The 15,338-nt window shown below is 34.1% G+C and overlaps 1 protein-coding gene across 1 annotated transcript; it reads right to left on the bottom strand.

The window, feature by feature from the left end:
* Positions 1-2,240: 2,240 nt before the first annotated feature.
* Positions 2,241-14,792, bottom strand: LOC126809492 (FAS-associated factor 2). The gene is made up of 11 exons (XM_050534109.2): positions 14,655-14,792; positions 10,850-10,918; positions 10,271-10,380; positions 7,158-7,273; positions 6,859-6,888; positions 5,509-5,609; positions 5,060-5,145; positions 4,275-4,366; positions 3,877-3,975; positions 2,979-3,057; positions 2,241-2,355 (listed from the first exon to the last, which is right to left on the bottom strand). The coding sequence occupies exons 1-11, from the start codon at positions 14,709-14,711 to the stop codon at positions 2,241-2,243; spliced, it is 954 nt and encodes a 317-aa protein (XP_050390066.1). The 5' UTR covers positions 14,712-14,792.
* Positions 14,793-15,338: the final 546 nt, after the last annotated feature.

The raw sequence follows: 15,338 nt of genomic DNA, 5'->3' as shown, positions 1-15,338 counted from the left end.
ACAAAGCGGGGTTTAAAGTTGCATAAAATTATTTTTTGAGACTAACCTATTGTTTTTTGTTTTTTAAAAACTAATATTTTCTCCAAGTTGTGAATAACAAATATACAGTACCCCAACCAGCAGCATTCTTAAGGATCTATAACTGAAGATAATTTATGAGTAACTCTTAATTTGAAGATAACTAGCTAACGATTGCAGAAAGTCTATAAAAACCTCTTAATTTCAAAAAGATTCCTACCTGGAGCTGAACAATTCCAACAAGTTTGAAAAAAAAAGTCTTGCAACCTCTTTTTTGTACAACATTTACAATTTTGATTGTGAAAGGAGCAATGACTTAGAATTGATATGCGACTTATTGATAAGAGTATTTTTCTTTCGGACTACGCAAAAAAATACCCTGCTTTACAAGAATTGTGGATGGAACGAGTTGTTTACAAATAAATAGGTAACCCACAAACAAAAAAAAAGCAAAACAATATTGTGCAAAAAATATCTAAAAATATTTAACCTGTAATGAATCATCTTTAAGAAATCTGCGTTCAAGTCTAGTACCGCTAGGTATTTTCAACATCAGTCGAACAGAATTAGGATCATCACTACTAGGTTCTGAAGGTAAAGTCTTTCTTAATTCTTCCTTTCTTCTCTCTTTCTCCTAAAATGCACATATTTACATTATCATACAAAATAATAAAAAAATATCTTACACTGTATCTCCTTCTCCTGTCAATTGCATATTTAAATTTGTGTTTTGCCTTGGAAAAAAATGCTAATTGATAGCACTGCCATTAGGAAATGTCTAATCAAAACACTGGACTGACTCCTACCAGTTCTAGATTATTGTTTTAAAAAATGGGAGTTATCTCCCCTATAATGATAGAAATTGACGTCTGCTAGTCCTTCCTTTGTATGAGCATGTCCAAATTGGGTTGTCATCATGACATGATTTCAGGATGTAGGTCTGTTTTGACTAAACACAGAAAAAGAGGGACACAAAAGCAAGAATGTTTGTTGAAGGTCATGTGCTAAGCAAGCAGGATAAAATAACTGTTTGGGAAAGGCAAGTGCTGATTTGTAATGTATGCTTAAATTCAATTTGCTGAATATTGCTGTGTGGATGGTGTTTATTATGCTCTAAAATTTATTTTCCAAAGAACTCTGTTTTTGATGATAGTCCATGGCATTATTTGAGTATATGATTGAGAAGCATTTAGACTGGTTCCCTGGCAAAAATTGCCCCTTCCCTTTGTTATATAAATAATGCTGACATGAAAATGAACACCTCGAAGAAAATTTTACAAATCAAGCATCTTACACTCTTTTCAATGAGGTAGACATCCCATATTCATTTCAAAAAGATATATTGACTATTATAGCCTTTTTGTGCTAACAATATAGAATGCAAACTCACACATAATTTATGACTTGATTGTGTATGACATTCTGATGGTTAAGATTCCATGCATACATGTATGTTGAGAGAAATTTTTTATTCATACCTCTAATTTCCGCTGTCTCTGATGCTCTGCTTCTTGAGCCTCCAATTCCTTTCTTTCTAATTCCTCTCTTTCTTCTCTTTTCTTTCTCTCCTGATAAAAAAATAGAGAAAATAGAATGATTAGTGACAAGTGTCAAGAATAGCCAGGAAATGACAAACCAATTTTTAAGTGATGCAAACTTTTATAACTTGCGAATTTACTGACACAAAAGTTTCAGACCAAGGGAGACCACTGGCTACATGTATTACCACAAAAGTTAGATACCTAGACTGCTAACTATTTTACACCCTTAGCTGTTACATGTATGCAGTTTGTTAAAGTTGAATTCTGTATGAATTAAATAATAAAAAAAAAAACGTCGTTGTTGCTATAATAGTTCGAAAATAGATAATGAAAAATGAATATATTGCAAATTTCGGTCAAATTACTTTATTCTGTGCGAAACTATGAGTTTTGACAAAATGTACCGAAGATTGATTATCATCGTAGCAACGGTACCTGACAATTGAGACTATGTCTATATTTTATAGTTAAAGTCTTAAATGGGCTCAATGCTCTAATCTACTCAAAATTGGAGCCATGTGATGGTATAGAGAGCTGATTATGTGCTTGTCACAATAATAAATGTTTAAATAATAATTTTATAACATTTGAAGCCAGAAAGACCTGCAATAGGCAGATTTAGCACTTACATAATGCATCTTTAATGTGATACAATGATGACAATATTTTAATCTAAGGTTTTTAGTAATCAGATGTAAAATGTAATAAATTCACCTTTTCTTGATCTGCATGTAAAGATTGTAAATAGGCTTCATCTTGTTCTTGACGTAAAGTTTGGTTAAAGTTTCTCTCTTCCCTAAAATAACATAAATCTTAATATTAAATATTTCTTGTACATTATGTATTGTTTAATGGTCGAGAGTGAGACATTAAGTAATATATTGTAACAACATGAGGGCCGTAGGCCCGAATGTTTTTACAATATATTACGCAATGTCGTAAGCTCGAGACCATTAAACATCTTAAAATACTGACACTACGCACGAGCTTTTACGTCACACTAGTCCAATATCTCACTGGTATGAATAAAGTACTATTGGCAAGTTGCCTGTACGATTATTTGAAATAATGGTACGCCAACATCAAAGGGTGACGTCACATCTGTATTTTAATAAATATTAATCAACGGAAAATTGATCAATGATGCCACATATGTTGTTTAAAAGGTGGCATCTTTGGCTAAAATTGTCAAACAATTTTGATAGGATCTCACTTTTAGCTCGATGTAATTGCTAATTTAAATATAAGTACTCTGCTTGAACTATGCCAAGGACATCCGATGTAAAACTTGTTCTTGTGTTTCAGTGCACACTTTTAAAGTACATGCTCTAATTTGGAGTAACACATCCCTGTAGTTTATATTTCCAACACATCCCATAGATGTAAATGAGATTTGATGTTAAAAAAAAAAATAATTACCTATCCGCTCTAGCTACCGCTAATGATGTCTCATTTTCTGACATAATTCTTTCTAAACGCTGTAATAACTCTTCTGGGCCTATTGAAGAAAAACATTTAAGTTAAAGGTATGATTTTTTATTCTTTATAAATGAGAGATTATGAATATTCATATCACATGAATATTAATCACTTCATATCTCAAGAATATTAATCGCTATCTGCACATGTACCACCCCTCTGATGTTTAAAAGAGTCTGTGACTAGCTCTCATCCTGTACATTCAATAAATAGAGGATATTTGTCGTTTTAGAGTGAATAACATATTTATTTCATCGAGAAGCAAGAAAACTTATATTTTCACAAATGCGTAGCATGAGTGAAAATATAAATGTTTTCTTGCTTAGAGATGAAATAAAATATGTTATTTTATGATTTTACAATCATTTTAGGTAAAAACAACATGGACTACTGCTATTCAGTGGAATAACACTTTTATTTCACTGATAAAATGCGGTATTCCACTACTGATCATAAAATAAAAAGTATTATGGTTGTAACTGATATTGTCTAATTCATAAAAACAAATGATAAAGTATTAAATGATGCACAAACATCTGATCAACAGATCACAATTAATAAAGGGTTATTCCTATCATTCTGTGCACAATGTCAGGCACTTAGGAAGGAAAATATTGCTTGGACAGTGACATTTCAACCTTTTTAAACCCCAGGCACTCATTTCATCTGAATAACTATAAGTATAATAAGAACCAAAACCACGGTAGAAAAATTCTGAAGGTTTTTCTCAGTTAAGGTCTAGATTCCAACTTAAGAGGTTCTACATTCTGAATTGTTTATTTTAGAAGTTATATTCCATTCTGTTTTGAAAACAATATCCATACATGGCATGATTTACCTATGGGTCCTTCTATTCTACCAACCACAGCCATTTTATTTTCTCTGAGTACAATAAGAGCTAAGAAAGGATAGGTGTTTTCTCTCAATGCTTGTGAGACTGAAAAATATAATGTAAACATCATCAAGAAAGTGAAGTGGATCTCTCACAATTTAAAATTCTAAAACAAAACCTAAATGTCTGGTTTTAATTTTTGTCTACACAAAGATCTAACTTAGTTCCTTATCAGTGTCCTCTCATCTGACCTAAAATACTGTGATGGGTTAAAATCATTTTTACTCTAAACTGGGTAGACTGAACACAAACTTCTTAAAAAAGCTAAGATTCTAAATGCTAGGAGTCATTCTATAAGTTACAAATTGTCTCTTATTAAAATAAGTTGCAACACCAATACTTACCCCTATAGCCCTCCGGACTATTTGTATTACATGCCCAAAATAATAATCTTGTGTTGAGGAACGTTGTCACTTCAGGATTACATAAGGTTTCTCTGAAATAAAAGAATAAAGACTTCATGAATTTTGTTGTGAAAAGCAATTGCTGTGAACGAATATTTACTTTGAAATTAACTGTAAAACAAAGAATGAGAAGGCAGTGGATATACAATGTAAATACATATTAATTAAAATTATATAGTACTGTTTTTTTCTTCATTTAATCAAACTAAGAGAAATGACAAACCACCGTTTGTGAGAATGTCCCTTATTATTCATATCATCCTAAATATTATTTTATTCTAAAAGTAAAAGTCTATTCCAAATTATTGTTTCCAGTACGGTACTCAAGAGAGAGAAATGGGGTTTAACGTCCACTTGACACAAACAAGGTTATTTTGGGACTAACATGGTTCAATTTTATTTCAATAATTTGCTTGCACGTAGGGGTCTTTAGCAGTGGGAGGAAACCAGAGGACCCAGAGAAAACCCACGAGGCTGGACAGGCGACCCAACTCCTTGTCACGTACAACAGGGGAATCGAAATCACACCAGTTGACTCAATGTCAGAACTTATGATACAGCGCACACGTGCTAACCATTCGGCCATCCCCCCCACGGTACTTGACACATAAATATCAAAATAGAGGGGAAAGGGAGAACAAGAATATTAGAATTATTATGATGTAGCTTCTACACCCTTCATCCTTTCCCCTTTGAATTATAGAAACCATAGAGCTGTTACATACCTACAGAATTCTGGTGTATCCTGATGGCTATCACCTTGAAGATAAACTAACAAAAACTTTAATTCTTTCTTGGCATCATTTAAAGCCTGGAATTAAATAGTTGAAATACAAACACTAACAACTTCTTCCAGAAAGTAAGTTTTGTTTATGCATCATATAACTTATTTTCTACAAATCTTCTCCTTTACGAGAAAGCCAAAACAGATTTTTGTAGAATAATATCTAAAAGATAGGAAGGGAATATCAAGACTATTTGCTACTCTAGTAATATTAATATACTAGCAGATGACCTGGTGCTGTCCAGGTTGTGCCTGTAACCCTGAGCTACTCCTACAGCCAAATTACAGCCTCAGGACAGCCCTAGTGTGGCCGCCAACCCTGAACAGACAAATGAAGATCACAAATATTACTATAGATTGTAAGTATATATATAACTAGTCTGAACTTACTTGACTATAAGTTCCCTGATAAAAGACTGGATGATTAGAACCATATAATTCATTAAAGTTCTGTATAAATCTAGTTACATCACCAATAGGATCGGTTACATCTAAAATATTAACATAAACATAATCATCACAACCTCTTTGAGTTGGGTAAAAAATAAAAGTGTTCATTTAATCAAATCTGATTTGTTGATTTGTACTGAAAAGTGGGTATATGTCTGCAGTTTAAATTTTGGTCCACAGATAGTCTGATTTTAAGCCTGGACATGAGGCACATAACATAACATAAGCCCTAACATAAGGCACCTGTCACAGACTTTTTCAGACACAAATTATTAAGTCGCCCGGGCAGTAACAAGGGTTGGTGCATATTTTTCTTTTTTCAGTAATGTAAACATTTAAAACACACTAAAATCTGATCACGAGAAACAACCCATTAAGTAATTATAAGAAATCATTAGCATTTGTTTTGACTGTTTGTTTCATGACCTTAAACACTGTATAAATTTATATTAACTTTAGCCTCTAGAGCCTTCACAAGGTTTTTCAGAGTGATCAAGGACCATAACAGCAATATATGATCACATTTCAGTGTGGGTGGCAACGACAATATACGCCTACATGAAAATGCAGCGTTTTAAAAACATGATTTTTCGTACAATCACGGGCCATACATAATCCATGAAGTTTCAGTCCGATATGCAAGAATATCAAAAGGATACAAAATCTTTGGGATATAAACATATATTTTAAGTTTCATCTAAATCAATCAAAATTGTGACCTGTAGAGGTCATTTGGTCTGGCAATTTCATTCTGATTTTCACAATATTTGAACTCAATGGTCAATAGGGTGTAACGGTGATATATGTATATTTGAACGGTTTTTAAAATTGTGACCTCTAGAGGGACCACAAGCTAGTAAAAATGTGATTTTTCATATAATCAGGGGCCATAATAAAGGAAGTTATGATCCAATATGTGTGAATATCAACAAGATCTGAGATCTTTGGGTTGTAAACATATATGTTAAGTTTCGTCAAAACCGGATGAAAATTGTGACCTGTAGGATATCAACAAGCTAAAAATGTGATTTTTCATACAATCAGGGACCATAAGTCATGAAGTTACAGTCCGATAAATGCCACTATCGAAAGGAAGCGAGATCTTTGGAGATAACCTATATTTCAAGTTTTGTCAAAATCGGATAAAAATTGTGACCTGTAGAGTGTCCACAAACAAATTGAGGACGGATGGGGGCAACGACAATATGTCCACATGAAAATGTGAGCGTATAAAAAAAGTTTAATATGGCGAACTTGTCCCATATTGCATGATAATAACATTTTACTTACTTCTACGCGGATCTGGGCGTAACAATCTATCTGGAAACAAAAATTTGATAAAATAACTATGAGAATATGATAGAATGAGTACAAACAGTATTTTTCATTGTTTTATTATTACAGATCTCTTTATTTGTACATTATTTCCAACTTGACAAATATCCCCAAATAAGAATGTTTGTATCATTCATTTACAATATTTTACAGATGATGTTATGCTCAAAATGAGTCATTAAGTAACATATTATGCTCAGATTGCATTTAAGAGGATATCAAGTCATAAATAAATAAAAGTTGTTTATACTTACACACAAATAATAATATATCGTAAAAAGTGCTATATACAAATCGGAATGGAAAGAGGATAACAAAATACCCCCACTGTAATATACCCTGGGGCTGTCGACGCCCTACAGTATACACCCTACAAAATAAAATATATTATAATCATTATAAACAAATAGTATATGATTTATGAGTAAAGGATTTGAATCGGTTTTGACAGGAGCAGGACATCTTGTCAGTAAATACAAGTTGGTTGCCTATGTGAACTCCTTACATGAAAAGTTTAGTCATTTAGTCTTTGAGCCTCACTTTATCATGTAAAATTAAACCAGCGGCTGCCAGGCAGGATACGCCCACATTTTCGAGAGATGGATAGAGAACAAGCTAACAAGAAAGTGATTTTTCCTACTATCAAGGGCCATAATTCAGGAAATTACAATTCAATATGCGCAAATATCGAAAGGAACTGAGATCTTTGTGTTATAAACTTACATTTCAAGTTTCAACAAAATCGGATAAAAATTGTGACGTCTATAGGGTCCACAACCTTGATATACTGTATTTTAATGCTATTTGAGAAAGAACGGCGGCCATTTTGTTTGTCAATTTTGAGTTGATTTTCACGAAATTCGAATTCAGTCGTCCTTAGGCTGTAACAGTGATATAATAATACAGTTTTTTTTAAATTGGATAAAAATTATGACCTCTATAGGGTCCAAAAGCTAAAAACGTGATTTTTCGTACAATCAGGGGCCATAATTCAGGAAGTTACGGTGCAATATGCGCGAATATCGAAAGGAACCAAGATCTTTGGGTTATAAACTTACATTTCAAGTTTCAACAAAATCGGATAAAAATTGTGACCTCTATAGGGTCCACAACCTTTATATACAATATTTTTACGCTATTTGAGACCGAACGGCGGCCATTTTGTCTGTCAACTTTGGGCTGATTTTCACGAAATTCAAACTCAGCCATCCTTAGGGTGCAACGGTGATATGATAATATGTTTTTTTAAATCGGATAAAAATGATGACCTCTATAGGATCCACAAGCTAAAAACACGATTTTTCGTACAATCAGGGGCCATAATTCAGGAAGTTACGGTCCGATATGCGCGAATATCGAAAGGAACCAAGATCTTTGGGTTATAAACTTACATTTCGAGTTTCAACAAAATCGGATAGAAATTGTGACCTCTATAGGATCCACAACAGGGCTTCCACTTCAAAATTTTCACTGCTGGTCATTTTTGATAACGCACGAAAACTTTTCAAAGTAAATTTATATTTCTTGTTTTTTATTTATGGTAGGGTATTGTGAATTCACGCGTCTATACTACTTTGTCACCATGGGGTGCACAAAAAAAATATATTTGACTTAAAAATGAAACATTAGTAAGGCTCATGATAATTATTTAATAATTAAATATTCCGTTTTGGCTACTTAAATAACGAAATAGTTGAATTGGCCGGAGAAAAACCATTTCAGTAACTCACACGTAATTAACACGTGCTCTATAGAAAACACACTGACCTGGATAATTTTGAGTTGTAATACAATAACTTTGAAATGAAGATAAATATATAATTTAAATCCATGGCATATATCTCACATATTTTGGGGTTTAGACCATCTCTTACGGAATTACGGGCCGCAGAATTGTGACGTAAATCCTAATAATGTATAACTAAATGACTAACGGATAACTAACTTCACGGCTAGCGACACTAGCGCCCCCTAGAATATGGTTGTGTATAAGAGTAACCGTATATACACGACATTTCTTCTACACGTGGAATTATCAATATTGCTGCACAATAGAACTGGAATACGTATTTTTCTTAATTGTTCGGTAAGCAAGTTAACTAATCTCTAGATTTTATTTCAACAATTTCCACAAGGCCGTGCGGCGTAATACCGCTACAAACATTTTGTTTTAAAATCCATTTTTCTTCCAACACGTACGTTGTTGAGGATTTACGTAATTTTTATGCTGTTTTTATTTGATATGACAGTTGGTTGGATTCGAAGAGCAATACTTCATATCAATTGCCCTTTTTCGAAGATCATAATAACCTCGTTTACATTGTGCCTGACCGTAATAGCAGTCAACGGCTTTGTTGTTGAAAATTCTTATGACACGTGGACAATACGTGAATGATTAACAATGGGCCGCTTCACGCCGTTGATTAGATTCCCACTTATCAATTAACATTTAATGCTCTACTACCAGACACTCATCATTAATTATCAACACAACACTCAGTATAATCTGTTGACGACTATATATACAACTCTATAACACCAATCACGAGATTGGCTTCAAGACGACGTGCATTCTTGTATAGTTACACAGTGAAGGTCGATCGTAGTCATGTTTGATCTATGTCAGATCTAGGAACGGTCATTTTCCATAGCCGTAGGTCTCGACCGGCATATACGGCCGACGTGGAACGCATGGTCCACAACCTTGATATACCATATTTTTACGCTATTTGAGAACGAACGGCGGCCATTTTGTCTGTCAATTTTGGGCTGATTTTCACGAAATTCGAACTCAGCTGTCCTTAGGGTGTAACGGTAATATAATAATGCGTTTTTTTAAATAGGATAAAAATTATGACCTCTAATGGGTCCAAAAGTTAAAAACGCAATTTTTCGTACAATCAGGGGCCATAATTCAGGAAGTTATGGTCCGATATGAGCGAATATCGAAAGGAACCAAGATCTTTGGGTTATAAACTTACATTTCAAGTTTCAACAAAATCGGATAAAAATTGTGACCTCTATAGGGTCCACAAGCTAAAAACGTGATTTTTCGTACAAACAGGGGCCATAATCCATGAAGTTTTCGATCCGATACATGCCAATATCGAAAGCAGCCGAGATCTTTTGGAGATAAACCTATGTTTCAAGTTTCGTCAAAATCGGATAAGAATTGTGACCTCTAGAGTGTCCACAAACAAATTGTGGGCGTATAAAAAGTGTTTTTCCAGGAGCAAGACATCTTGATGTAGATCAAAATAAAGTATTGAACTGGGTTCATCTGATTTGTTGTTTTGATTGGTTATCAGATATGATCAGGAATCGCAAAAAAGATGTCACTAGGAAAGCATCTAATAAGCATAATCACCTTTGACCCCTAGGTTGTAAGTTCATAGTTGGAGGGCGTGGTTCAGGTGTGGGTTGATTAAAAACGGTGGGAGCTCCTTCCCTCTCATTAAAGGTATCTTGTACTGCAGTCTAGAAATGAAATACAAAAAACATCTGTTTTATTGTCAGCATTACATTCAAACACTATACATTTTTGTCTTGTTATTACAATGTTATGGTTGCCAAGGAATTGAAAGTTACAAGTGATTATGATTAGATTATGGTGTAATAAAACAAAATTCAATTTGAAAGAATGTTATTGTTAGTCAAATAATTCTAATACAAAGCTTGTGTGTTAAAATGAGGCATTATCACTTTCAAAATGAGAATATCAAATTCAAATAAACCCAGTTTCCCCTAATTATTGAACATCCATGTACTGACATACTTAAAAGAGTATGGTCAGTTTTCATAAACGCTTGGTAAACTCCTTGAAAACAATTACTAATACTTCTGGAAACATTCTTGTTACAGGACAATAGATGAAACAGTTAAAAAATAAGCTAAGTTTTTAAATTTTTTAAATTCTTTTTATCAAAATCAGCTTTGTGTATCATACCTCTAAATTCCAGCCATGTCTTCCTAATATTTCTCTACATCTTCCCATATTTTCCATTCCAGTTAAATCCTGAAACATACATTAAAAGATAAGTTTGCTTATAGGATGGCAATACTTTTGTATACCATGGTAGTTACTTTCTCAATCAATCTCTTTTGTTCAATGAAATTTGATATTTTCACATCAGTACAGGTCAAGATCAGTCAGTAGTATTGCTGCTACCGGTATTTGTTTGTCACTTCACATGGTTTTTTTTGTAAATTTCTCCAGCCTATGGAATGAAATGTCAATCATGCTGGCAATTCAGTTGCATGAATAACTCTATTAAACTAGGTACTCCTTAATTTAGTCCCTGCATATTGCCAGTCTGTTCAATGAAATCATGATGGAGATTCTGTTGAGTAAATAGATATCCTTGTGTCCTACTTTGTTTGCTGATGTCCACAGAATGGGTTGTTATTTGTCGACAATGTGTGTAACAATGTTAGACTGAGGGCCTGACAAGGACAACTGTCTAGTCGTTCGGATGGGACAAAAAAACAAGGTCCTGTGTACTCATTCGCGAGCACGTAAAAGATCACTTGGCAGTTGGAATTCGATGTAAGAGTAGGCAGTAGCGCCGCTGCCAGGGCAAAATTTCTCTCATAGCACACTGTATGGCTTATATGCCGATCTTCATTAGCCCAGTTTAGGAGCAGTTCGAACAGTAGGACGTTAAACCCCATTTCATTTAATTTCATTTCGTGTAACAATGTAATAATGCCAATGGACAGCATATGTTTTATATTACCAGAGCTGACATCAAGTAAGATGTCGATTTACAAACGAAAAACGCACAATTCAGAAATTGTACGTAACATAAGGCGAGCTCCATTTTAGAAGCATGGTAGCAATAGAAAATAGGAACCAGATTATCGTGACAAAATAATATCAGATGCAATGTCGATATGTAAACTCTGTGGATATTTTCCAACATCGAATCTTCGAGACAGCAGGGTTAGGATTAACAATTTGTGTTCTTACAAAACAAAATAACGAAAATAGAAGAATAGTTATTGTTAAGTCTGCATACTTTCGCATGAAACAGAAATTTAACATGCTGACAATTATTCATGGCGTATAATTTATATAGGTTGTGAGTTTACGTTTTGTTGGGCAATCTGCTGCAAGCTGTAGAACTAGTAGATCCAGTACTAGTATCTAGTCTATGGCCTAGCTTACTATATTATAATTACCATTTTCAAGATTAAGAAATAACAAAAGTGTCTAGGCCTACATGTATCTGCAATATAAAAAGCTCAATCGCTACTTGCAAAAATATGACAAGCATTAAGAAAGAAGCAAAGTAAAGATGTGCTCACACTGCTACTGCTAATATAAATAATAATTATTTGGAAGATGATGAGTCCATATTTCCTACTGTCTGATTCATCGTAAATTTTAAACGGATTTCTTCGATTATTATTATTATTCTTGTTCGATTTATATAGCGCTTCATTACACATGAAGTGTTTCTAAGCACATATCACAAACATTTACTTCAAACACACAGAAAGATTATGAACAAACTACTTAACTTTGGTTATTATAAACTTACCTGTGTGTTTGTAATGAACTCCCTTCGATAAAATCCATTGCACAACTAATTATCACAACGATGAGAACAATTTCTCTCTTGAAAAATTTGAAAACTTACTTGTAATTTCGACAGAGTCGATGTCAACAATGTCTTCGTGACGTATTGGTCGAATCCAATATACCTGTTGCGGGGATTGGTTAACATTGAAAGATAGTTTGACAGCGCGATCATTTTGATCGTATATGGGTTTGGGCGACGAAAAATATCAATTGAAGGCAATTACATAGGAGATTTATATGGAAACCATTGATCGCCAGTCTATCAAATTTTCTTCACAATTAAAATATCACTGATTGCACGGATACTCGTAAAAATAAAGTCATGAATAAACTATAAATATCCTATCTTCTTTATGTTATAAATAATTTAACAAGGATCATGAAGCTTACCTCCGAATTCTCTGAGTGTATTTTTAATTTTATACGCATTCTTTCGATCGAATAATAACCGCTTCAGTAACATCTTTAAGCGTGTTGCGGCAGCCCTCAGCGTGTCTATTGCCGTATTGGGTGCCCGGGTGGGTATATAATGCTACTAAGCCCGTATGACCCCGTAAGAAGCGGAACATTAATTCTCGATTCGACAGTTTTGACCGAAGTGTGATAAAGCCCGTAAAACGAATGTATAGGCCTAGTTGTGTTTGTGCGGCATGCGTGTTCAAAAGTAAATAATCACATCCGAGTCGCTAATCAAATAATTAGAACAAAATATTTCAAAAAGTAAAGCTATAAAATTTGCAGAGATTTTACTAGAATGTAAAAGACGGTAACTAAATACAGGAATGCAGGTAGTTATGTGTGCGAACGCTCAAACTCAATGCCAATTGTCGTAGGTATCCAGACCACTCGGACCAAAGACTACTCGGACTAAGACCAGTCGTACCAAAACAAGACCAGTCGGACCAATTAAATTATATTATAAGGCTAGACAATATGCTATTTATTTATTATTAAATCACAATACAAAGAAGCAAATAATTCTTACACAGAATTCTTATATTTAGAGTTGTTTGGTTCAATTTTGTGTACGTAAATAAATCAACGATTAGTTTTAAAATTAATTAATAATGGTGCCAAAAAAAAATATCAATCTAATTTTTCTTTACTCTACATATACGGGTATACTGTTCTTGTCTGATAGCCTAATTTTACTTTTTCCACATTCGCGGTATCCCCAGTGGTTTCATTCCGTTCTACCCCACTAACCCCTGGGTTACTATATATGGGGGGGGGGGGGGGGTGGAGACACGTTTTCAAGTTATCCGCCCTTGATGCGTTAATATAAACAGCACATAATAATACGAAGACCGGACGTTTATATGCCCCTTTTTAAACGTGACTACAAGTGTGGTTGTCGATATTTTGCGATTTGGAATACAATTATCAATTTATTCAAACAACACGTTATTATTAGTTCGAGTAGTCATATTAAAACACACACAATTATCAATTTATTCAAATAACACTTTATTATTGGTTCGAGTAGTCATATTAAAATAAACACAATTATCAATTTATTAAAATAACACTTTATTATTGGTTCGAGTAATTATATTAAAACAACATTTTATTATTGGTCCGAGTCGTCTTTCTGTTGGGTCCGAATAGTCTTTTTGTATGGTCCGAGTAGTCTATTTGTTTGGGCTGAGTGGTCTATCACTTGGTCCGACTGGTCTTGAACCGAGTGATCTTTGGTCCGAGTGGTCATGGATTCTTGTCGTAATTGTACTTGAATTTCCTATGCTGTCACCCCTAATACGAAATGATATCTTCCGCAGAGTGACGTAACCATCTTCCATATTGGTATTTTTCTCTGGGAAAAGTTTGTGATATTTCAATTTTTCAAGAGAGAACTTGTTTTCATCGTTGTGATAATTAGTTGTGCAATGGATTTTATCGAACGGGAGTTCATTACAAACACACAGGTAAGTTTATAATAACCAACGTTAAGTAGTTTGTTGACAATCGAAGAAATCCGTTTAAAATTTACGATGAATCAGACAGTAGGCCTAATATGTAATTTCGAAATGAATTGCACATTATTTGGAAATATTCTCCAGTTGACTTTACATTGCCGAAGTTATGAAACAATTCAGGATAAAGTTTTAAGTCAGTAATCAAAATATTGGAAAAGTGAAAACTTGACAGTCATATCCTTAAAATATACCTGGAATTGAATTAATTTTTCCGTCTGTTGAGGTGAAATATCTTCTTCGTCGGCCATTTTTCACTGATAGATGATGACAATGTAACTTCCGGTTTGTCGAAGGACAACGTCGTGTTAACATGACTATTTCTATTTGTTAAGGCCAGCTCAATTTTCGTCAAGGTCGCTGAGATGTAAATAAAGTTAGGGCACGTGGTTCTTGGCGAGATTGTAGGTTAGGTTCGGGGGCCTAGTACGTTGACCCGGCTACTTTTGACTTCCACTACTAACCCAAACCCTAACCCTTAGTAGCCAGATCAACGTAGGCCTACTGCGCCGGTTAGGGTAAGCATCGGGGTTTGGGTTGGGATTTAGCGCTAGCTGTTTACATTTCGTGACTTTTGACCAAACTTGAAATTGGCCTTATCAATTAGATCGAACCGTTAACATACACCACTAATGAATTTTGCATATGGTCACAGATCACCAATTACAATGAAGATTTCCCAGTTAATGTTAATTATCGTCTCTTAGACCGACTCTAACTTTTCCCCAAATTTTCGTTGGGTAAAACACGCTCTACCACAGATGGAGCAACATGTGGCAACATCTTACTCAAAAGCACGTATGAGGTTCATCCTGAAAAACTTGAGATACAAAACTGGAAGTAGAATACACTATACATGCAATTTTCTGCCCTACATT

The sequence above is a fragment of the Patella vulgata genome, chromosome 1, assembly GCF_932274485.2.
Source record: "Patella vulgata chromosome 1, xgPatVulg1.2, whole genome shotgun sequence".
Classification (NCBI taxonomy): Eukaryota; Metazoa; Mollusca; class Gastropoda; family Patellidae; genus Patella; species Patella vulgata.
This window is presented reverse-complemented; position numbering and strand designations above follow the sequence as displayed.

Coding starts and splice junctions, on each gene's coding strand:
- LOC126809492 (XM_050534109.2), bottom strand. CDS start 14,711: ATGGCCGACGAAGAAGATATTTCACCTCAACAGACGGAAAAATTAATT. Junction 7,274..10,270: donor TTACAACCTAGGGGTCAAAG/GTGATTATGCTT, acceptor TTTATTTTGTAG/GGTGTATACTGTAGGGCGTC. Junction 3,976..4,274: donor TAGTCCGGAGGGCTATAGGG/GTAAGTATTGGT, acceptor TATATTTTTCAG/TCTCACAAGCATTGAGAGAA.